The sequence below is a fragment of the Metopolophium dirhodum genome, chromosome 4 (genome assembly GCF_019925205.1).
Source record: "Metopolophium dirhodum isolate CAU chromosome 4, ASM1992520v1, whole genome shotgun sequence".
In the NCBI taxonomy this organism is placed as follows: Eukaryota; Metazoa; Arthropoda; class Insecta; order Hemiptera; family Aphididae; genus Metopolophium; species Metopolophium dirhodum.
Genome location: NC_083563.1, coordinates 7,792,298 through 7,817,844, shown reverse-complemented (window position 1 = coordinate 7,817,844; position 25,547 = coordinate 7,792,298). Strand labels below are relative to the sequence as shown.

At 29.5% G+C, this 25,547-nt stretch overlaps 1 protein-coding gene across 1 annotated transcript in view; it reads right to left on the bottom strand.

Moving 5' to 3' along the window:
- Positions 1-25,547, bottom strand: part of LOC132943076 (pikachurin) — an 81,849-nt gene that overhangs the window by 19,762 nt on the left and 36,540 nt on the right. The window contains exons 6-7 of the mRNA XM_061011873.1: positions 24,018-24,207; positions 20,972-21,108 (exon numbers count right to left, since the gene is read on the bottom strand). Of these exons, the coding sequence (XP_060867856.1) occupies positions 20,972-21,108; positions 24,018-24,207 (327 nt within the window). The remainder of the gene's footprint in view (positions 1-20,971; positions 21,109-24,017; positions 24,208-25,547) is intronic.

Genomic DNA, 25,547 nt, shown 5'->3' with positions numbered 1-25,547 from the left:
ACAAAACAATTTATCATGGTTACATTTCGTTACAAAATCTTGTGAAAGCACAAAAATTCCAAACTTGAAGTTCTGGCGTGACGTACCTTTAAAATATCATTAAATTATTTTACTAATTAAAATGGAAACTCTGTTAAAAGTTTAATAACCATGTGACTATATTGTGATATTACATTCAAATTAGGTATCTCCTGATATATAATAACATACTATTATACTCATACCTGATGGCGTTTTAATCAAACCGGCAGCCGTTATAAATTTCAATGTAAAGATAATACAAAAATAAAAATATAAAATAAAAAATTGTACCTATTTGGGTATAACACGAATTCTGCTTACTGAAGCAAAATGAGGTGAAATATTTGTATTAATTATGTATGAAATGAATATTTAAGTATTAACTTTCGACAACATACCTCAAATAATTTGTTAACCATGTATTTGCTTTTTAGATCTTATGTATTCGTCGCTTTTCTGGTCAAAAAGGGTAGTGTTTAGACGTATTGTAAATACCAAGAATACGATAAATTATTGCAGTTAATTAAAATGTAGGTACTCGGTCGGGTATAAAACCTAGTTATATACGCCCGAAGAACTGTATAAAGTGAAGTTATTATAACCCTGCCACGAATTGCAGTCACTACCGACTACCACTGAGTACCGGGTAAATTTTGTTTGCTTTAAATTCGGTATTGTATAATATTGAACCTTTAATCGGAATGTGACAATATAATTGTTTTTGCCATTGGGCTGGTTGTTCAGAGCGATGGATCAAATTTAAAACATCAAGAAAATTGTGGTACAAATATAAAAGTCATTGTAAACAATTAGCGTATAATGTATCCCAACAAAAACACTAGGTACGTGTAAAAAACCTATAGCTAAGAAAAAAAAACTCAAGTTAAAAAAGTTGTGATATCGAAAAGGGGCTAAGTAATTTCTTAAATTCATTAGTCAAGAAAATGTTTATAATTGTTTGTATTTGATGAAATGCGATAATTTAATACAAAGAATTTAACTTGGCTTGGCGGCTACTAATATTTATGACTACAGCTACAATGCTGACATAAATATTTATATTCCGATTTTATATTTTCATAATATTACTATAACAAAATTTAAGTACATACTATCAGTAGCCAGTTAAATTATCGCACTTCATCAAATACAAAAAATTAGATACAATTTCTTTACTAATAAATTTAAGAAACTACTTAGCACCTTTTCGATATCAAAACTTTTCTAACTTGAGTTTTTTTTTTCTTAGCTAGGGTTTTTACACGTAATGTTTTTATTGAGATATCACACATTTTTTTGTTAACATTTTGGATATAGTTAACCTTTAGTTTTTTTATCGAATGAAAAATCATAAAAAATATTTTTATTGTTTTATGGATTGGAGTGAATTAATATTTGTATTTATTTATTTTATTAAATGGGCCTAAAGTTAAAATAACATAATGAACGAAACTTTTTAGTACATTTATATTTCATAGAATAATTTAAATAAACTAGGTAGACACACGGACATAAAAAGATTGATCATTAATTAGAACTCTAATACTATGACGACGGAGATAAAAAGTAAAAAAAAATGCATATTATATTATGTACCCAACGAGTTGGCGTTACCCCCACTACCACACATTTTTTAATTAGCGATTGCAACTGACCGCGACGAGCGGCGGAAATTATGCATGGACCGAAATCATAGTCCGGTTGGAAGGGGAAATATGTGTGGCACATACATTCAACATAAAAGACTAAAAGTGACTAAAAGTACTTGAAAATTTTTGGTTCTAACTTTTAAGCCATTAAAGCAATTTGCTTGCAAGTTACCCCGTTGACATCTGAACAATATTTCTGATCGATTGAAACCTTATATGACCTTATATGTTCAGCCGTTGCCCTGTAGAGCGGGCCGATGGATTAGGACAAATTAGCATGTTATTTCAATGGTAGAACTCTGGCTCCCGTTAATAAACCTTAGTGGCTACTCGCTTTCTTTTTTTTACTTAGCTTCACGCCAATACCGTCGCGCTAGATATTCAATATTTATTATTTATTATTTTATTAATTTATTATATTTGTACTAGTCTGTCATTATCAATTTTTTTTTTAATGAATCGGGGTTTCCTTCTTTAAGTTTTCTTTTGACATTTCATTCTCATGGTGTTGTTGTGACATAGGTACACACAAACACACACACATCCTTGTATTGTACATTATTATCTTAACTTTGCGCATGTGTTTGTAGCGAAACGCATTATTCAGTTGTACGGTTAAACGAACGATAAACGAGTAATTGTAAGAAAATAACAATATTAAAACGGAACTGCAATGTATCATGATAATATATAAATTCTGCACGTAGTCAGCCACTTGCCTGGAGCCACGGCGATACAAATTTATTATATTTTTATACTAAGAGCAATATGCATAAGTCGCGGTCGCAGAAGGAGCGCGTATAGTGTATACATTATTTTGAATCGTCGAGTGGTTGTGCGCCGATCGTGTGGGCGGGAAGGGGCGATTTAAAATGAAAACAGCTGTGTCGGTGTACTTCGCAAATTTACGCCCGGAGACCAATAAAGTTTCGAGGCGCAAACTCGTATCGCGCAAACACGAATTGTAATATCTAGGTTGATTTTTTTTCACAGCGTAACCATCTTTTGAATGGTTCTAGCGATTTCGAAAAAAAAATTCGATCCAACCCAAAAACAAACGCGCACGCACACACACACACACACTATGTGTTTTATAATTTTGTGATTATTTGTTTTGATAATAAGTTTTGATCACTGTTTATATTTCAGTGGTTCTGATTATAGAATGTTAAGTGTGCCGAATGAAACACTTAAACTAAGGAAGAACTCATGGTTAAAATTAAAACTATAGTGTATTGCGATCTATATAATATTTATGTTTTTCGTTACACAAATATTTACCATGTAATTGCGTTAAATATTGTGAATCGTCGTTAAACCTATTATAATAATATCACGAAATAGCACGCGTGCTGGCGGAGAGGCTTTTCGCGCGCTAGAATCGAACAGACCCACTATTATAATCCCCACCAGTCAGCCGACTTGAGGGGGAGGAAGTCGTGAAAATATACCAGACCGCAGTCACCCCCGACCACCAAACGCCCACTGACCTCTACCGCGTATAACCACGATGCCACCACCACCGATGTTATTTATTATTGTCATATATATTATAATAAAATACAAACGCGCAGGTATTATACGCGTGTATAGCGGCGCGGCGGCATTTCCGTCCTTGCGCAGATACGTTTAACGACAACACAGTAGCTAGGTACCGATAGTGTTCGTTGTATAATATGATTTACCTATGTGTACATATAACATCCCTATATTATATAACATTTGGACTCAAAAATAGAAATATTTTGGATGTAATAATTATTTATGTAATTATCCACTATAATACGGTATACAGTGTGATCCACCAAACATGCTCAACCCCCAATTTTTCCTTTAATAATGAATTTATTCAAATTATGATTTTTGAAATTTATAGTAGGTATACAAAGACCACGTTTTAAAATTCTTGAGATTTTTTGTATTGTTTAAAGAGTGTTTTGTGGTGATACAAATTTCTGTTTTTCAAATAAGAGTCCTTTCCTCCCCTTTTTACTGTAAATTATTTAGTATATAATTTTTATTGAAATAGGTACTACACATACGCTACGGCAAAATGATTATTTGTCTAGATTCCCCGGTTTGTAAGATCACGCGAGACAGTATGTATTTAAGAACTTCATAAAAAACCAACAGAAACGATGTAGGAGCTTACCTCAAACTTAATATATAGGTAGTAGGTACCTATATATAATAATAATAGTATGATTAATAATATTTTTTTCAAAGTATTGCGCAGAAAATTCTCCCGTTTTGCGATTTTTTTTATTAAAATAGCAATAAATTGTGAAAAGCGCAACGGCAACACACACAGCCATGTAATATATTGTACCTATGAAGTACCTACTCGTAGATCATTGTAAATCTTCATTTGATTTTAAGGATTGGTAGGTCATTAAGTGTCACACCCGGCTTTGTGTCACGGGTGAACATAATTCAACATCTCAACCACACATTTTGTATTATAGGTACGAACAACGTATCATATTTGTACCCTCTTCAAACGGTAATACGATATTGTTTTAAATGTTTTAATCGTCAGCTGCTGCTGTAGTTAAATAAATAAATTATTTCAAGTATTTTTAAATTAAAAATAAATGATATTATGTAGGTGATATAATATTGGATTCAATCTAATATTGTTGGTTCACTTCGTCGTGCATTATTAATATTTACCTAGGCGCAGATGTACAGACCGTGAGGCGTTTGCAGGCTACGTGTTTGGCATCACTAATCTCAATCGCGGAAAACAACTACTGTGCGCAGACGGCTGCAGCAGCTGCGACTCTGCCGGGCAGCACGTCGGCACGAAGTGTGGTAATAGAAAAACGTCTAAACCGCGTCTAAACCGCGGTCACGTCATCGCGGTCGTCGTCTTCTGCGCGCGTGTCATTAATCTCCACGAGGACGCGACGGGTTTTCCCGTAATCTATACCTCGCGACAACATGTCATTACGCCGCCGTGCAAAAATTCTCACCGAGTAAGAAAAAAATGAATTTATTCAATGTCTAAAAGTTGTTATGTATGATAATAGTTTTATCGTACCGGTGACAACGACATGACAATTGACAAGTCGTATGTTCACACTTCATGCCTTTCCTCGGAGTCCCCACCGCAACGTAACCAATTTGCCCTGTACACGATTACGATGAATCAAATTACGAAAATACTGACATAACATTTTTTTTGGAAATTGTGAATTTCGTTTAAATATTTTTTTCGTTAAACTCTCTGCAATAGAATTGTTCATATTTGATGCGTTTTCATGTTCTTTGTTATTTTGAAATGGATTCGTCGAATTGGAAATGACAAATGTTGCATATTTGTGCACTAACTTTGAAAACCCCCTCCCCCATCAAATTAATGTTTAATTTTTCTTAGCGATCTCTAAATATAAATTGTTTTTATTGTATTGATTTAAATCCTTTTTAAAGCGACTTTAAATAATTAGTTGGCAGCCATCAGGTTGAACCGGGGTAACAATGGGTAAAGCTGTATAATTTTAATCTGTTTTGTACCTATTTATTTCAATTAATTATCTTTAAATTATTTACCTAAAGCCATCATTTAACGGTTCATTATTATTATATAATTAACTATGTTTAAGAATAATAGAACAACTCGAATAATTAAAATAGGATCAATAAATATACAAAAGATAAGAAAACCACCCTGCCACGCGCGACCAATCTCCTGGCTACAACCGACGACCGGATCGTTGTCATTACTATAATACAAGGATTTTTATACGTTAAAAAGTAACAAAAAACGCCACATAATATGCAGTCAACATCGTAAAAATATTCAAGAAATATCAAATATGCAAGACAAAACAATTTTAAAATGGGTAATATTGTAAAAAATCCACAATGTTTATTTGATAATAATAATTATTAGTTTATAAATTAATGAGGTCAACGGTGTTTTGTTAAAAGGGCGTAATCCTAAACAAATCGAATACTGACTTTTTGAAAAAAAAAATTTTTCAGAAAATTTCCTAACCTAGGAGAATAATATGTAGTAAGGGCGTTTATTAGATAGGAAATATGTCTAACTGATAACAATTATACTGGATAGAGGCGCCCTTTAATAAAATAAAAGTAAAACATCATGAGTATGTAAAATGGGCGTTTTTCACACAAATATTGTATAATATTAAATTTTATAAGACAATTTAGAAATTACAGTATTTTTACTTTAAAAAAGTTAATTTCAATACAATAACAATAAATTAAAATATAAAATTATCTAAACGTCAATTGGTCCCATTACTCCCATTACAGCTGTGAAACTATATTCTGTTATCATAGAGGTTCCTGTTTAAAAAATAATATTTATATATTTTATGATTTGTTAAAAAGGGATTGTAGAAAAAAAATACATAAAGGGCTCTCACCACTAAAAATTGTTTTAATCAAAAGGGCCCTCTTGAACAATTTCAATTATGTGGGTTAAGCCCTTTCAACAAAACACCGTCGAGGTATTAAAATAATTTGAAACAAATTAAACAACTTATAATTAGGTACATAATTGGTAAATGTGTGTTTATCTCAATTACTATTTAGTGCCTAAAAATTAATTTTTGAATTTTATAGGTACCACATGAAAAAATATTATTTTCTAACTTTTTTAGATTCTAAGCGGCGTGGAGCGAAGAAGCTAGTGGTTTTACAATGGTGTTTATTTTTTTTATTATTTTTTTTTATCCTGTATACAAAATTTGTACCAGAAGAAGTGCTTTGATTTCGACATATAGTAACTTATATTTTAGCAAATTGGATCAATATGGTACTTTAGAAACAAGGTCGTTTTTCGATTTTCTCAATTGTTATTTAATGCCACGGGAAAAACCACTGAAAAATTACGAAAAACCGATAAAAACGGGATTTTAATTTTGAACACTTTGTTTATCACCATAGAAACGAATAAAAAATAATAATATTATTTAAACTTACAGGCTATATAATAATAAATAATAACAATATAAAGTATCCAGACTGACAAACCGTCTCGGCTCAGAATCGTTTTTCTTATACAATGATATTATTATCATTGAATTCAAGTTTAATACAATCCATTATACATTGACCCACTTGTAACCTATTGTAGAGCGACATCCGCTTAACCGCTGTTTTTAAATTTTCGCTTCAATATGCAATCAATTTTGAATGTTGTCAAAATATGCACAAATATGCAATAACCATTAAATAAGCAAAAAAAAAAAATGACAAAAATCCAAAAATGGGGGACGGAGTGGCCGAGTGGTCTAAGGCGTCGGTTGCTACGCGCGCCGTCGCTGGTTCGATCCTCGGCTTCGGGCGGAATTTTTCTCCGGGCAAGCAACTGTCTGGAGAAAAATGCCGCCATCCCTCGACCGGGGCATGGCAGAAACCTACGGGTGCCCCATTAGACATTCTGACAAACACAACACACACGTGTAAAAACCCTACCGTTACAAACCCTACTACATACAATCATAAAAACCCCACAATCAGCTAATAAACATAGTCACCGGGCTTAAAGATCAATTAAAAAAAAAAAAAAAAAATCCAAAAATGTAAAAAGGAAACGTTTACAATTGCATGTATACAAATCTGTGATCTGGTTAAGCAGTCATAACATGTAAAAAACACATCGCTATACCGGTCGTGGTTGTATCTCTCTTTATTTGTGTATTGAAACACAGCTCTAATTCCACATACCATCCTCTTTTACCCCTTACCTATCCTTTTTATATGATTTTATTTTTATTCTTCTATACGCAATACTAAATTCAGAGCACTGTAATATAGTTGTAGTACGCCGGTGAGACGCGGGTTCATGAAATATTTGTGAAATCGATTCCAAACGATGTGCCGAACGAAATCGGTATATTACTATATTATATAAACGGCACGGTGGGTCGTGAAATACGGAAAATGTGAGCATTCGATAAAACGATAATTTTATATAGGCACATCCAAATCGCGTGTGTCAGATGAAGATTATACAAATCATAACAATTGAATTTCATTCCAGATTTATTTATCGTGTGACCGAGTTGCGTGCGGCATTAGTAATAAGTAATAACTAAAGGTAATATCCTGGATTTTTATTTAATTTACTTCATTGTATATATTTACAAAATTGTACAATATGATCATATAAACAAAAATAGCATTAGAGACGTAATGGAAACACAAATAAGTAATAGCCATATTACAAATTACAAGACTTAAAATCGTTGACAAATTAACATACCTATTTGCCGAAAATCTAATATTCCTATAAAAATTAACTTTTGGAAATTCTTATTTATATATATATTTATATATTATATAGGTGTTTTACTAACTGTATTACCCGGTGTTGCCCTAGGATAAATAAGACCGAGATGGTTATAACTTATAATGTAGGTTTTGGGATGGTTATAGGTGGCTTGAATAAGGACATTTTGTTCAAACGTTAACCAATTGCAAGCAGAAATAAATGACATGTGGCTAGTTGTATATCACCCTAAAATAACTTGTTCAATCTATTATCTAAATCTTCCTTGAATTGTCAAATTCAGTTGCAATAAGCCTTATCTATACACTTGCGATTTATATATAATAGCTATTAACTGTAGCTTCTATTCTAATACTGTTTTACTCTTACTGATTATTATAAAGGTGAATATTAATTATTATAATATTCAACATTTAGCAGTCAGGTAACATTCTGTCAAAAATCGTTTATAAAAAAAATGACAACAGCGTCAGTGTTGTGGTACGTGCTATCACACGACACGACTAGTTGTGAACCCCATCTAAATGAAAAACTAATTTTGGTATTGACACGACCTCACGGTGAGTTGTGCACCTAACGCCTACCAGACCGTCAAATAGAAAATATAATAATATTGCACTCGTACGTGTCCACTAGCTGGCGGGTAAACATGATAATTTCCTTCATCGTTCAGTCAGTCTCAGGAAAACACGGTCTTAATCGTGCTTTCAAACCGTTTTTGCAGCACCATTAGATAGTGCGTAAACTCGGTATACTTTATAAATTGTTGTGCAGTGCGATGACATCTCGGCGAACGAGTTTTGAACACGTGTACGCGTACGGTTGCGAGTATCGACACACTTCCGGTCCGACGAAACGCGTCATCCGCTCCCCGAGATTGGCGCTTTGAGATAATAGATATACGCTCATTGGTCACCCGGCAAGTTATTCACTGTAGGTTTCTCTCAGAGCTAAACTTGGGAAGGCTAGACGACCTTAACTAATTTTTCAGAAATCTTAGCGTAACTACCACTACTATTTTTTTTTAAACGGAACGCACGTAACGGTAAGTAGGTATATAATATCTTTGCATTTTTAATAAAATATAATTTATAAGATAACATAATTTATCAAAATTATCACTGTTATAATTAACAAGAAAATTAAATTGAGTGATAAAAAACCGCACAGTACATAGGTTCCTACCATAATGTATGGGACTATTTAATTATGCATAGTCAACAGTAGATGTTTTTTTTATTTGTTTACTTTTGGATTTGTTGGAATATTATTAATAAGTTTAATATTGTATAATATTATAATTAGTAATTATGCACCATCGCTAATATTGTATAATATAATATAATTCTTTCATTTATTTATGTTTTAAATTGATTATTTATGGATATTATTTTTTGTATGACTTAAAGAGTGGTAGATATTGGGTGTCTCGTATACAATATTAATTTATTTTTATTTATTTTTTTTTTATCTTAAGCCCGTCATCTATGGCCATTAGCTGTATTGGTTTTGTACGTTTTAATGTCGGTAGTGGGGGGGGGGACGTGTGTGTTGGGTTTGGCAGAGTTTTTGATTGGGCACCCGTAGGTATCTGCCATGTCAGGGTGGTCAAGAAAAATGCCACCCGTGACCAAGGAATCGAGCCGGCGTCGGCTGCAATATTAATTATTGTAGTTGCACATAATTATATTATAACTTGCAGTGTGTTTATACACTATACGGGTTTTTAAGGTCCAAGCTGACTATCAAAGTTGATTAAGCTGCCGTACGAGTTCGAAATGAAATACATTTGTTGTATGAAACAATAGCATTATCATTACTATATTATAGCGTCGTTTGTGGTTCGCAGTAAACGATGTGCGACTCATTGTACTCGGCATCTTTTGCAAGAGACGGTGTGGCACAGTTTGAAAATAACGTTTATCATCGACTGCACCTACGATGGTAGCGACTCTGCTCGTTTATACTATTATCACTAGTTTTTAACATTGGCGGTTAAACCGACGATGTGGAAATCAAATCGTATTTCCATACATACCAGTATTTAATATAATGTATACTGTATAGTGTATATAGCATAAGTTCTGTAGTTTGACATTTTGTGCCCTGCAGGAACAACGTTTTGTATTTAATAGAATTCTCTTCCCTCACCCATTTGAAGTAATCATATTTAATTGCACGTATTGTATAAGACACGATTTGCAATTTATACTTTTCCCACCCCTAAAATCTAAAACACGAGGGACCCTGCACATTCACCCCACCCCACCGTCAATTACACCACCGTATTAGTTTCGTTTGTGTGCCGGTTGTCGAAGATTATAAAATATAGTGAACAAGGTTAACGTTTGGTTTGCACACATTATTGAGAACACCGACAAAAGTGATCCGACACTCACACGGTCGGTAAACACAATAATAGAACGACGGTGACTTGTCGGCATTCCGCTAATATTCCTCGTCGTCGTCGATCATATTATTATATATTTATATAGATAGAGATTGAAACCCTTCTCTTTTCCAACCGCTTCAATAAATATTCGGGACATTCAAATATTATCATATATAATATATGTATTAGGGACTATAAATCGTCAATATTTGTCGTCAGCATTGTGGTTTACGGATTAATAATATAGGTACCTAAATGCCTATATTATATTGTAGGTATAGGTATAGAGTTTTATACACTATTTAGAGGTGACGGGAACAAACGTTTTCGAATATCACTGTTTGTACATAGAGATGAAGTGTTTTCTGTTTAAACAACAAATATATACTGCCCAGACTGCCGCTATATATAGACATAGTTTATTTTTTATTTTTTGTTCAGTTTTACGTGGTCATCACGATAACATGTCGGTGGGTATAATATAAAGACACATGTTAAAATCATCGAAAAAAATACGAAGTTTTTAATAATTATATGAAAAGGCGTCAGTGGCGTAATGACGGGAGGGAGTGTTAGGGGTTTCCACCCCCTCCCCCCAGAAAAAAAATTGTATCTACGCCAGTGAAAGGCGTATAGGTACCTAAATAGAAAAAGTTTTTTCGTTTTCATCTGTGTAGTATTAGTATAATACAGTAGGTGGTACTACAACATTTTTCAGCAAAAATTATATGATCAAAATAATAGACGTTTGACGCTTTGACAAATCCCGCGTTTCTCTGAACTCATTTTTGCGCGTGAATCACGTATAATTTGTACAATGACAAACCGCGTTTGATGTCTGAACCGAGTGCAGTCACCAGTATAAATAATATGTGTTACGCTGAATTTATGAAATCAATAATAACATTGCAGAATACGTAAAATTCTGAAATGATTGATTTTTTCACCCCATTATTTAATGAAGCTGTTGGGCTGTTCTTGATAGATATGTACATATTTAAAATAGATAATTAATTAATAAAAAAAAACATACCAGCCAAGAAAGTTTTTATACTAAAATTCTTTGTTAAATTTATATTAATTGATATAGGTAATATGTATCAATGATCATTAATATGATACACATCATTTAGACTGTCCTTCACTTAGCGTTTGATGTTGGCGGCAGTGGGAGGGAGCAACTAACTTTTTTTTCGATTTCTGTTGCTTACAGTTTTGAATATAAGTAAAAAATCATGATGATTCACAAATCACCATCCACCACAATTTAATTATTATATTTTTTTTTTTCAAGACCGTGAATACAGTAGGTACATATAAGATCTCGTTACTAGTAAGCGAGTAATCAAGTTACTAAAAGTCTAAAAATAATCAAATGTAACAGTCGTCGATGCATCCACGAATTACGAATACAACTGCAGTCAAAAATCAAAATGAATCAAATAATCATTTTTGGAATTATTTAGATTTTGTATGCCTACCATTTAAGAAGTGTCCTGTACTCCTGCAGCGATACAAACTTATAGCGACACAATTTTTTTTGGTCATATCTATCAAACCTATCCTTAGTAGATAAAGTTAATTAATTCAAAAACTAGTCGTTGGAATTTTGATAAAGAATATAGAAACTTCATTATTAAAAAAGGTGGGTAAGTGGATGTCGCTCTTCTGTACAGTAGGTTACAAGTGGGTCACTGTAATGGATGGTGTTAAATTTGAATTCAATGATATAATATCATTGTATAAGAAAAACGATTCTGAGCGAAAACCATCAGTCAGCCTATGATATTACCAAGTATATTTGATGATATTATTGTGAATAAAGTAATTTATATATAACCTATTTACGTGGAGCCTTGTTTTAAATTATCAATCCTTAACTATAAAAGTTGAACATTTTATAAATTTTTAACTACTAAATAATTATTAAATTTTAAAATTGATAAATTTTGTCAAAATTTGAACTTTAAGTGCTCATAAAAAAAAATTGTGCCTATATATTTTTTTTATTTTTCAACTGCTATTATAACAACATATCAGGAGCCTTGCATTAAATTTTCACGCTTTTTTACCCAACAAATAAAATTTTATTGATATGTATAGAAAAAAAAACTAAAAATATTGAAAACTGACAGTGTCCATTAACAGCTCAAAAAGAATCAAATTATTTTCAAAATTTTATCGTGTATATAAAATGCTAATATAAACATTCAGTGAAATTTTCAAGTACCTACAGTTATACGTTTTTTAATTACAACAGAATAAGAAAATCGTTACATGAGAAATCGAGTGAATATCAAATGTTGTAAAAATATGAATTTCAAATATAAAATTTGCTCATAAAAATTTAATTTGACTTTCTTGTGAACATTTTTTTTTTTGATAAAGATAGACAAACTTATGGATAATCTTGTATTATATTTTCAAATCTTAGATTTAAAAATAAAATTATGAATTCTCATCTCAAAATAATTTGCTAATTTTCGTGATTTTTCCATATTTTGTCAAGATTTAAACTTTAAATGCTTATAAATAAAAACTGTGACTAAGGATTTTTAATATTTTTCAACTGCTATTGTAAAAATATAGTAGGAGCCTTGTATTAAATTTTCAAGCTTTTTTACCCAACAAATAAAATTTAATTGGCATCCATAGAAAAAAAAACTAAAAAAAATGGAAACTGAAAATGTCCGTAAATAGCCCAAAATAAGTCAAAATATTTGGAAAATGTTATGGTGTATAGAAAATGCTAATATAAACATTCAGTCAAAATTTCATGTACCTACGATCATTTGTTTTAGAGTTGCAACAAAAACCAAAATCGATTTTCTCAAAAACAGATTTTGCGTAAAAATTCCCGTTTAATAAAAAAAAACACACATCATTGTAAAATCAATACATTCATCGCTTCGTTCAGAATCTAAAAAAAACTTCATTTGATTAACAATTCCAAAGATAAAATGTGATTTTTATTTGAAAAAAATAAATCAGTATCGCCACAAGACACTTCTTGAATAGTATCAAATGTGTAAATATTAAAAAGTAGGTATAGGTACTTAAAAATCCAAAAATTTAAATAAACGCATTACCTATTAAAGGAAAAAATGGGCGTGAGCATGCTTGGTTAATCTATACTGTACTGTGTTTGGATTCAAAGATTGTCAACATCTAAAGGGTGTTATTATTATATTATAATACCTAGTATCGGGCATGCTATACAATTAACACTGTTCAAGCTTTCACCGTACGATAAGACGTATCTAGGGCGCCTTAGGCGGTGTTTTTATCCCTTTGAATATTATTGTGCAGGATTCGTGCGGGATATACACTCGTTAAAAACGTTACTGATTTGATGCGTCATTAGTATGGTGGCTGTTAATTAAATTTTTTCATTCACACAAAAATTGAGTTTCGTACGATGAGATTTCGACACAATTTAAAGTGTTTCCATGGAAATATAAAATATATGGCGGTTGTTGGTGGAAGGTAGGGAAAAGGGTTGTGTAAATCCTTTACAATATATCATACATATTATGTGTTTCCATGGAGACCTATTTAGACGCGAGATGGGTTAATCTTCTGTGTTTGTATAAATCAAACTTTAAGTCAACGTTTTCGTTGAAAATCAAAATATTTAACTTGTGTCTATAAATTTTGAACTTCACTATGACTCACTTATGTTTTGGATGTTTATTTTATACTCTGTTAAATAATGTATTAGTTATTAACTAGGATACGTTTAGATACAATTTTTTTTTGTTTAAAAAATATACTTTATTAGTATATTTTGACATTTTGTTTCAGATATTACAACAATTTTGCATAATATATTAAACATTTCGAGAACATAAACTGATCTTGAAATATTAAAACATGGCCAGTATGTGTTTTTCGTTAAATATTTATAAATGTCATCGTCCGTTTTTACTCTATTAAAAATGTGAAATTCGTGACATCAATATATAATAATATTTTAGAAGTAAGAAGTTCGAAGTTTTTTTGTTTAAAAGTTTCTTATCGATTATTATATAAAGACATGTTATAAACACAATATATTTAATACATTTAATAAAGGAATATATCAATACAATAAGTCTTAATTACGTTGGAACACGGTTTATATTATATTTAGACATTTTTATTTTGTAACATTAATTTGTTATCAACAATTTTATTTTTAAAAACAAAGTAATATGTGTACCTATAAGTATTTTCTTTCTATCGGTATACCCTTTTACATAACATTATAAAAAGGGTTAATAAGAATAATATGAGTTACGTGCGGCGCAAATGCGGTTTCAGGATTGCATTTATAAGGTTATATAATAATAATATGTCCGATGCAGATTTACGCGCAACGGCGTCTTTGATAGGTAATTTGGTTATGTAATAGCATACGAGGGCTACGTGCGTGCGTGGTATAACCAGCCCCTTCTCACTCGTTAGGATATCATACTGTTATATGCCGCCATTTCATGCCCCACTGGTCGTTAAATGACAATAATGTAATTTAATAGCCATTTGGTATTAATTAAGCCACGGTACCCGTGCAGCATTTTTGATGTTTCGCTCGCCATTATATAAATTAAAAACCATATTTTAAAATCAATTTTAATTTAAGCACGATAGTGACCGTACAGTTATGAATGTCGATTGTATATCATGTGGATAATACATATATGTATAATGTGTTTAAATATAAAATTGATAAAAAAAGTATATTTAGTGTAAATATTACATCACCGAAGGTAAAATATAGCAAATAATATACCATATGAAGGTACATATTATATTTTCGATTGAAATTTTTGTTATTTAATTTAATTTGATATAGATATATATATTTAAGGGGTTATTCGGATCATATATCTTTACTTGAGGAATAATACTTATATCATAATTATTGATTATGTGGAATTTATAAAGTTTTTATTACAAATAATATATTATGAAAATATATTAACGGATAGCACTTTAAAATCATATTTTAATTATTTTAGACAAATGATTAATATATATATAAAACTTAAATAAATATAAAGTATATCATTTTTATATCCATCAATAAGAAAATATTTTATAAGGTATTTTTACGAGTAAGAGGTTATCAAATACTTAAGTATTATCAAAAATTCAATTTTTAAATATTTTATACTTCTGTATAAAAATAAATTTTTTCCCTCTGGTGTTAATATTAATAAAAGTTAAGTATTTTTGAAGTGCACCATATGAAAACAGTTATAAGGGTGGTTACTAAAAACATATATATCCATGTGCATAATATTTAATCTCAAATAGTTAAAATGCATGTATTTATAAATATAGTTTTATAGTCGTTGCGTAATAATATTTAAGATCAATAAATATTTTATTAAACTAAAAAATGCAAAAAAAAAATAATCCCTACATTTTTTAAATCATGAACATTAAAAATTGTGATGACCTTTTGATATAAGGTATTGACAATAACCGTAGGGCGTAAATAATACTCGCATTTATTCGAAACCAGAAACTACGAAATGGAGAAACTCATGAAAATCACATGTCCACAAAAGATTTCTTGTTAGGCATTATCTTTTGTACAAAAAAATATATTGGAAATGTTTTTTGTAGTTTATTATGTTCAATAAAGATATTCTTACCTAACCTACTTCAGTTTTCACAGAAACAATCGACGCACGGAAATATAAAATATGATAAGTTTTTTTTTATTGTTTGAATAGAATTTGAACGTACATTGTCTACCATATCATTAAATAGTTTTAAAAAAAGTTCAAAATAGTTTTAGTTTAATAAATATGTAAGTACATATTTTATTGTTAATAATTAATATTTGAGAATTATTTTTAAACAATCTACCTTTTGACTCTATGGCTTATTTTTAATTTGATTTTCCAGGAATATAGCCTATGAAACTATTAAATCCTAGTTTCCGAATAATAGTCCCGAAATTCATTTTCGTGTAAATGTATTTTTGATAAATTATTTAATCGTCGATAATTATTTTTATTATTTATACGGCATGTACAATCTGTTCCTTTAGGAACAATAAGAATATGCGGTAATAGAAAATAATATATACATGAATAATTGATGAGAGGAGTCATTCAGTGGTAACACTACCCTTACCTGATGAATCGTCAATAATTGATAAAATAAAATTGTAAAATATGGTTCACCAATAATACAAACCTTGTTTATTCTTCTAAAGTAATAATAATAATAATAATAATAATAATAAATAATAAATTATTTAATATACATTTATATTATTTATAATTTTATAAAGATAATTTAGTTATATTATATGTAGAATTGTTCTATTCTTTAGACATTTTATTGGCAGCTTGTTGGGTATTGACCTCAGAGTTGTATAACAATATTATTACCTAATATTGTAATACACAACTAAATACTAAGTATCATACAACTTACACAAAATATATCAACCTTAATTGTAATACGAGTATTACATATTATTCATGTTAAAGTTTATTTGAAAAGGGTTTTATTTGTTGAATTGCATACTGTGCAATCAAATTCACGACAATTACAATAAATAATACCAGAATACAATAGGTATGGCATATCACATTGCATAGGCTATTTTGTAAGCTTCTTAAGTTCTTTCAATCTGTTCGTTAACCCTTTTCACTTTTCAGACTAGTAAGCTTTTGATTTCCATACCACCCCACAGAAAATTATTAAGAAGGATTAAAACTATTTACTGTGTTACAATGCAATTGTTCAATCATAAAATCTATAAAATGCAAATGCTTGATTTAAATAATATACCCTCGTTTTCTTATAGCACCACAGTTTCAATTACACTTGCTTGTTATTATTGTTGTATTATTTTGATGATAATAGTATATTATAATAGGTGTAGGTCATATACGTTCAAATGTTTTATTAATTTTATCTATTCTGTGGTTTTACGATCATATTTCAATATCTTATTAATTCTCTTGTTAGAAATATTTAGAGCTGTTATGTACTTATGCATAATATTTTATCAAAATAATTTAATGTACAAGAATATACTTAGATTTTACTTAACACTTACTGATTCGTTTATTACACAGTATCCGATTGGGTCCACATAATACATTTAAGTTTTACTCAGTTACTTATTTAATCAGGTTTTACCGAATATTGATTTATTTCTTTGGTGTTGTAAATAATTACAAATAATAAAATATCCGGTTGACGGAAGTCGGTTATAAATAGTAAAAAAATCAAGTGATTTAAAAAAGTAGCTTATCTTTGTAATAAAAATTATTTTTGAAATAAATAAATAAATAGTATTTTACTGTAAAAGTTAGGGTATTTTTTTTCTGGGGCATAAATTTAATGAAAATATACCGTAATAGTTGATAATTATAAATCAAGATTTTAGGTTCTGACGGAGCAATGAACGTATTGATTTTAGAATGATGTGAGTTTTTTTTAAGTTTTAATTTTTTGTGTCTGTGAACACAATAAGTACTCGAAATAATGATTCGATTTTCTACTTAAGTATATTTTCCAGTAAGAAATTGAATATAGTCGGTTCACTCATAAGGTCAAAATTTTCCCAGTAGTTTTCAATAGCATCGAGGAAAAAAATTAAGGAAAAACGAGAATTTTTGCGCAAAATTGGATTTTGGTAAAATTGATTTTGGTTTTTTGGGGAACTCTTGAAAAAATTACAATAAATATATGAAATTTTCACTGAATGTTTATATTAGCATTTTCTATACACCATACAATTTTTAAAATATTTAAACTCAAGTTGAGCTATTTTTAGGCATATTAAATTTTCGATTATTATTAATTTTTATTTAATTAATGTCGATAAAAAAATTTTCGCTCAGTAAATAAATTTGAAAATGTAATAGAAGGCTCCTGATATATTATTACAACAGCATTGAAAAATATTAAAAATACCTACGATTTTTTTTTACAAGCATTTAAAGTTCAAATATCGACAAAATTTATTAAGTTGAAAATTTTCAAATTTTTGCAGCTAAACATGTGTAAAATGTTCAATATTTTTATAGCCAAAGACAAACAATTTAGAAAAAGGTTCTACGTAAGTAGGCCATACTGCAACCAAAAAATCTAAAAAATATATACGAGTACCTAAATGTGGTTTTTTTTTATAATTATTTGAAGTTCAAGTTTGGACGAAATTAGATATTTAAATGAAGAAGAACGATTTTAGTTTTGTTATAATTTAAAAATATTATTTGTGGGTACTTGAAACTTCTTAAGTATATTATTATATACAAATAATATTAATTTAACTTACCGGCTACCATATTAATAATAATAATACAAATATAATATAAAATGTCCTAGGCTAACATACCGTCTCCGCTCAGAATCGTTTTTCGTACCTATACTACTATACAATGATAATATTGGGGGACGGAGTGGCCGAGTGGGCTAAGGCGTCGGCTGCGACGCAGCCGGCCCGAGTTCGATACCTTGGCCGCGGGCGGCATTTTTCTTCGGGCAAGTCACGGTGTCCGGAGAACAAGTGCCGCCATCCCCCACCCGGGCATGGCAGATACCTACGCCCAATCAAAAAATTCTGCCAAACTAAACACATACGTGTTCCTCCCCCTACCGACTTGATAACCTACAGTAAAAACCAAAAATAGCTAATGGCCTCAGCTGCCGGGCTCAAGATCAATAAAAAAAAAAAAAAAAATGATAATATTATATAATTTAATTTAAATTTAACACCATCCATTACAATGACTCACTTGTGTCCTACTGTATTGTAGAATGTCACACAATTACTTGTTTTTTTATTGTCACTGTCCATAAAGCAACAGTATTTTAATTTGAAAAATTAATTTTGAACCAGCAATTAAATTTATTATTATTTTTGTCATTATTTTTAGATTCTGAGCGAAGCGATGGATGTATTGATTCTACAATGATGTGTGTTTTTTTAGATTCTGAGCGAAGCGATGAATGTATTGATTCTACAATGATGTGTGTTTTTTTTTTTATTTTTTTTTTTTTTATTTTTATTTTTTTTTTTGTGTCTGTCATCACCTTTTAGGACAGTAAAAATGCTTGGATTTTCTTCAATAGTAACTTTTCTGATAGGAAAGTGAATCTAGTTGGTACTTTGGGGGGTCAAAAGTAAAAATTTCCCAGTAGTTTTCACAAGCGACGTGAAAAACAAAAGAAAAATTAAGGAAAAACGGGAATTTTTACGCAAAATCTGTTTTCGAGAAAATCGATTTTGGTTTTTGGTGTAACTCTAAAACAAATGACCGTAGGGACATGAAATTTTGACTGATTGTTTATATTAGCATTTTCTATACACCATAAAATTTACAAAATATTTCGACTCTTTTTGAGCTGTTTACGGCCATTGTCAGTTTTCAATTTTTTTAGTTTTTTTTTTCTATAAATATCAATAAAATTTTATCTGTTGATTAAAAAAGCTTGAAAATTTAATAGAAGGCTCCTAGGTTATTGTATCAAAGGCAGATGAAAAAAATTAAAAATCCTTAGTCACAGTTTTTAATTATAAGCATTTAAAATTCAAATTTTGACAAAATACGGAAAAATCACGAAAAATAGCAAATTATTTTGAGTTGAGAATTCATAATTTTATTTTTAAATCTAAGATTTGAAAATATAATATAAGATTACTCTTAAATTTGTCTACCTTTATCAAAAAAAAAATGTCTAGAAGAAACTTAAATTAAATTTTTATGAGCGTCTGAAATTTATATTTTTACAACATTTGATATTTACTCGATTTCTCATGTAACAATTTTCTTATATTATTGTAATTAACAAACGAATGACTGTAGATACTTGAAAATTTCACTGAATGTTCATATTAGCATTTTCTATACACCATAAAATGTTGAAAATATTTTGACTCTTTTTGAGCTATTTACGGACATTGTCAGTTTTCAATTTTTTTAGTTTTTTTTTCTATAAATATCAATAAATTTTTATTTGTTGGGTAAAAAAGCGTGAAACTTTAATATAAGGCTCCTGATATATCGTTCTAATAGCAGTTGAAAAATATTAAAAATACATAGGCACAATTTTTTTTATAAGCATTTAAAGTTAAAATTTTGACAACATTTATCAAATTAATAATTTATTAATTATTTTGTGGTTAAAAATGTATAAAATGTTTAACTTTTATGGCTAAAGATTGAAAATTTAAAACAAGGCTCCGAGTAATAGGTTATATATAAATTACTTTATTCACAATAATATCATCAAATATACTTGGTAATATCATAGGGTGACTGACCGTTTTCGCTCAGAATCGTTTTTCTTATACAATGATATTATATCATTGAATTCAAATTTAACACCATCCATTACAGTGACCCACTTGTAACCTACTGTACAGCAGAGCGACATCCACTTATCCACCTTTTTTTTAAATTTATCTACATTAATTAGTTTTCTTTGATGAATTAGCTATAAGCTTTGCATACTACATAGATTTATATTATTAACATATGTTGTACATGCATGAGAAATATAAATAAAAGAAACAACTTAATATTGTAAATAAAATTACTTAAGTAGATATCCATAATATATAGTCGAATATATCACATAATATAGTGTGTATTATTATTATGATATTATTTTTGTGATATTTACCTGCAAGTCCAATATCGTTTCGCATAAATCTCCAGTGTAACCAAGAGGGCAAAGACATATTGACGAATTGGTGGTTGTTACGCACTTGCCACCATGTTGACAAGGAGATCTTGTACACTTGTCCGTAGAGCATTCCTCTGTAAAATAAAATTATTATCGAAATTGTTGAGTCGTACTCATATATTTTATCGGTTAAGTGATACGAGTTATAAAGTTTAAACAAATCAAGTTAAGAAAATCAATTTTTTTTTGATTTGCTTTTATTCTATTTGAAAAAAAAAACAACGCCATTACGTCACTGCCAGTCCCACGTGTTCTAAATTACAGTGCCATTTATCAAAGACAAATTACAAGGCGAGGTTTTCGATCAGAAACCAATACTTCAATGTCATTGTTCAAGATACATGTAGCTATCGTAAGAACAGTTATTCGCCCGAGGTTAATCGATCCGATTTTTAAAAAAAAAATAGCAGCGCCAGACTTAAAAGTTGTACACTTTGTTGAGACTTTAGATGAAAAGAACTAACATTATTATACAATTATTAATACATTTAACACTGTGTGTTTAAGTAAAATTATTATAACAACAATAATTTTCATTTAATTACTGACATAATTATGTTTCATGTAGTTTATAGTCCATGCAAAATTAATGTATGCTTATAATATTTTTAAATTACATGAATATACAAACCAGCAAGATAATAATATTATGTTAATGTATGTTAAACGAGCGTAAAAATAATTTTTAATTTTTAATAACGATGATGAAATTGTATAATTATTTTAATTTAACTTTTAACTTTTAACTAGATGCAATTTGTAAATAAAAACTATTATTCTTATAATTCTTAAATGTTATATTATATATTATTTAAAATTATTCAGCCATAATGTTGGTGTTAAAGGCACTTATCGTTTTCGTTTGACTCTTACTAGGTAGGATTTAGGTTTATGAAAACACCGTTACAACACTGAAATTTGTATATTAATCATAGACCATTGAATATAACAATTCGCACAGAGTAGATTTTGTGGTGTTATGACTATAAATGCAGCCATTTTTTCCCTTATCGCAAATTAATAGAAATTTGAAACTTTGACAAGCATAAAGTATAATCTTCACCCAATATCCTATGGATTGCATATAATATATTATTGTGTAACCTATACGGAAAACGCATAGAGAATGTTGCCTTATAATTGTATATTTGTAGGATGATTTATATTAATATTAGGTATATACCATACATTTTGTTTAGTACCATAAATAAATAAACTCAATTAAAGTGAATATCGCAATTCAAAATAATCAAAACAAAAATAAATATTACAACATTAAAATTATTTGCGCCAAGTAACAACGTCAATAAAACACCAAGCATTTGCTTCGGGGATTTTTAAAAAGATTAAAAAACGAGGGAGTGAATTGTGCCTTTTTTTCGTTCTCTGCCACATCTTCCAGCCGATTAAATTAATAATAAGACATGAACCAACGGCGAGCGACGTTGGCGGTGGAGCGGTTGACTAGAAAATTAATTAACGCTGGTACGCTAAAAGGAGGGTGGGAGTACACGGCTGTCCTCGACTTCCACCTCAAAAGCTTCTATCTAATGTTTACTCAAAGAGTTTTAGCAGCTTTTTTCCCTTTTTCTTATTGTTGCCACTTTTAGTTGAATATTAACTATATTATACATTAATAAACATATACTACACGACATCTGCTCTAATCATGTTTTGTTTCTCGTCAACCGTCTATATATCAAGCACACTTATACTTGTTGTGAATTTTCTATAACATCTTTATTTTAAAACTTCAAAAAATTTGTCTAAAATACTATTACGTTTAAGTATTTTTTAAGAAACCAGTATAGTAGGTGTAGGAGTAGGCTTTTCTTAACTATAATAATGTACTCACGTCTCACCAGTCACAAACGATAAATTGTAATGATGGACGATGGTTATTACTTATTTTGTAAACATTATTTCACAACAAAAATTAAGTTACTAAATAAGTCAAGTGACTTCACCAGGATAAATGAAAATATAAAATTTGAAATTTGATTATTTTTTGCATAGTATAATATATATGATAAGTATTGAGATTAGTATGAACATTATTTTATTAAATATTTTTTTTACTAAATAAAATCAAAAGGTATCGTTAATTTTTTAAGGCATATAAATATAATTATTATTTAAAATACATATAACATATTATTATTTGAAAATATTATATAAATCCAAAAAAAAAAAAAATTAAAGCATTGTAACGTAGGAATCTATACCCTATTAATTTTTACTCTTATATAATAACGGTTACTATAAATAAATAAATATTTCCAAAATATTAAATTAAATATATGGTTATTCACAATATTTAAAATTTAACCATGTCGTTTAACTCAGCACTAAATTTCCATAGACAATTTAAATATACCTACGTCCTATAATGATAAAACTCAATAATAGCCTAGTGTATATCGTTTATAAATATAAAATATTTGAATGTTCATAATTACAATAATAGCTTAAATTGGTTATCTCAAAAGCAATTTTATGATTTTACTTTCCATTTTGAAAATCATAAGCTGTTATTTTATACTAGCAAAAATAATTAATGGCATCACCAGTAACCCATATGTTTTATCCGGTATAATTTGCGAAGTTAGCGAACAAGAAGACGTAGATTAAGGAGAATGAAAAGTTTTCACTGTCCACAAATTAAACAGTTTTGGCAGTTTGTTTAAAGTTTCGTTAGAGGACCTTTCCCATTATATAATTTCCTTTATTTATATTTAGAACTGCTAAAAAGGGAACATCTATATATTCTTTTCGTCGTTGAATTTTCAAAAGTTTAGTCACGTCCTCAAGCGTCGTTTTGAATATCTAAAATTGCGTTTTTAATACCAATAAATAAAAAAAATAATATTTTGTTGACGCTTATGAACGGATCATTTTTGTCGATAACCGATATTTTCCATATTATGTTTTGAAAGTGATTGAGAGGTGGTCTAAGAAAACTGAACGTGTAGTTGACACTTACCGACTTCTTGAGATTTGACTGTATCGCCAGCAGGTGTTTCACCAAAATCGTATCGGTGATCATTGGCTTGTAACAGCCGAACACAACCAACAAATCCACGGTCTGTTGGGAACCGTTCAGCTAGCCCAGACGTGTTACCTCGACCGCCGATAAAGACAGGCTCTCGAAACGTAATTCTCGAGAATAAACCCTAAGTGTAAAAAAAAATTATGTTAGAATAATAAAATTAAAATCTACATTCATTTTTAATGTATGTAAAACCTATTTAATGTATTAAATGTAGTTGTGTAAGTATATAGAAACCGACAGCATGGTTGTAGAATGTAGATAACTGTTACAGCTACAGCTCTACACTGAATAAATAATAATTATAGGTAATTAGTAATCACTTATTAATAGGTACGGCTCTATTGCATGATCAAAGAGCTAATTCCTTAATAAAGTTTATTTTAAAATATAAAATCTCATTCGAAAAACCAATTTTGTACATATATCTTATTTAATGTTCGGCATATTTTTAAATGTATAAGCCAAGTAAGATTAGTTTAACTATCAATTAATATTAAATTTCTATTCAGAGCCAGATTAAAGAGGAATATACCTAAATCTGCGTATCTACACCAGAATATTTCGTGGGGTCAAAGGAAAACAATTGTACGTTTAAATTGTAACCGTAACAATACTATATGTCCGTTGTCTCTATAGAAAAAAAAATACAAATGATAATACCTACTATCTACACACCCATAATAATAATAATAATAATAATAATAATATATTTTGTGTAAGTACCTACGTGGCTATATACTACACATAGTCTCACTTACTTTACATTCAATCAACTTATTATTATTATTATTATTATTATTATTATAGATAACAAAAAAGTATGATGCTTTGGTTGATAGTATACCTAATAGTCAAAAGTCTTGGTAACTTACAAAAATTTAGCACTTTAAGCCTCTAAGCAATATTGTCTATGGGGCCTAATAGTTATGCTGCAGTCTCTATCAACTTAACGTCTACACACCGGTACATTTCTTACAATAAACCATGGTCCATAGCTATAGGTACATTAAAAATAATAAAACTATCAATAACAATTATATTATTAACAATATTTTAATTTAATTTTTACTAATATCTGCCACTATTACAGTTCATTAAACAAAAACGGAGACTTTTTCAGCAGGTATTATGTGAAATCTATATCTTTAAAACTATAATACTAACATTAAGCACATAGGTAATATAATGTAATATAAATAAGATAGCAAAAACACCTTATATTATTTTGTTGACAAAAGTTTATTTTTTACTGCCAGTCAAACAGCCTTTTACATTAAAATGTATACACTATAATTTATGCTATTACAGATTCCATAACAGGACGTTATAATTTAAAATAATTTGAATACCATTCAACGTTAAATAAAGCATAAAGATGTGCATTGTTATAACTTATAAATTTATAATGCTTAAGTATTCAACTCTTAATTTATAGTTTTAAACAAGGAATCCCTTGTATTC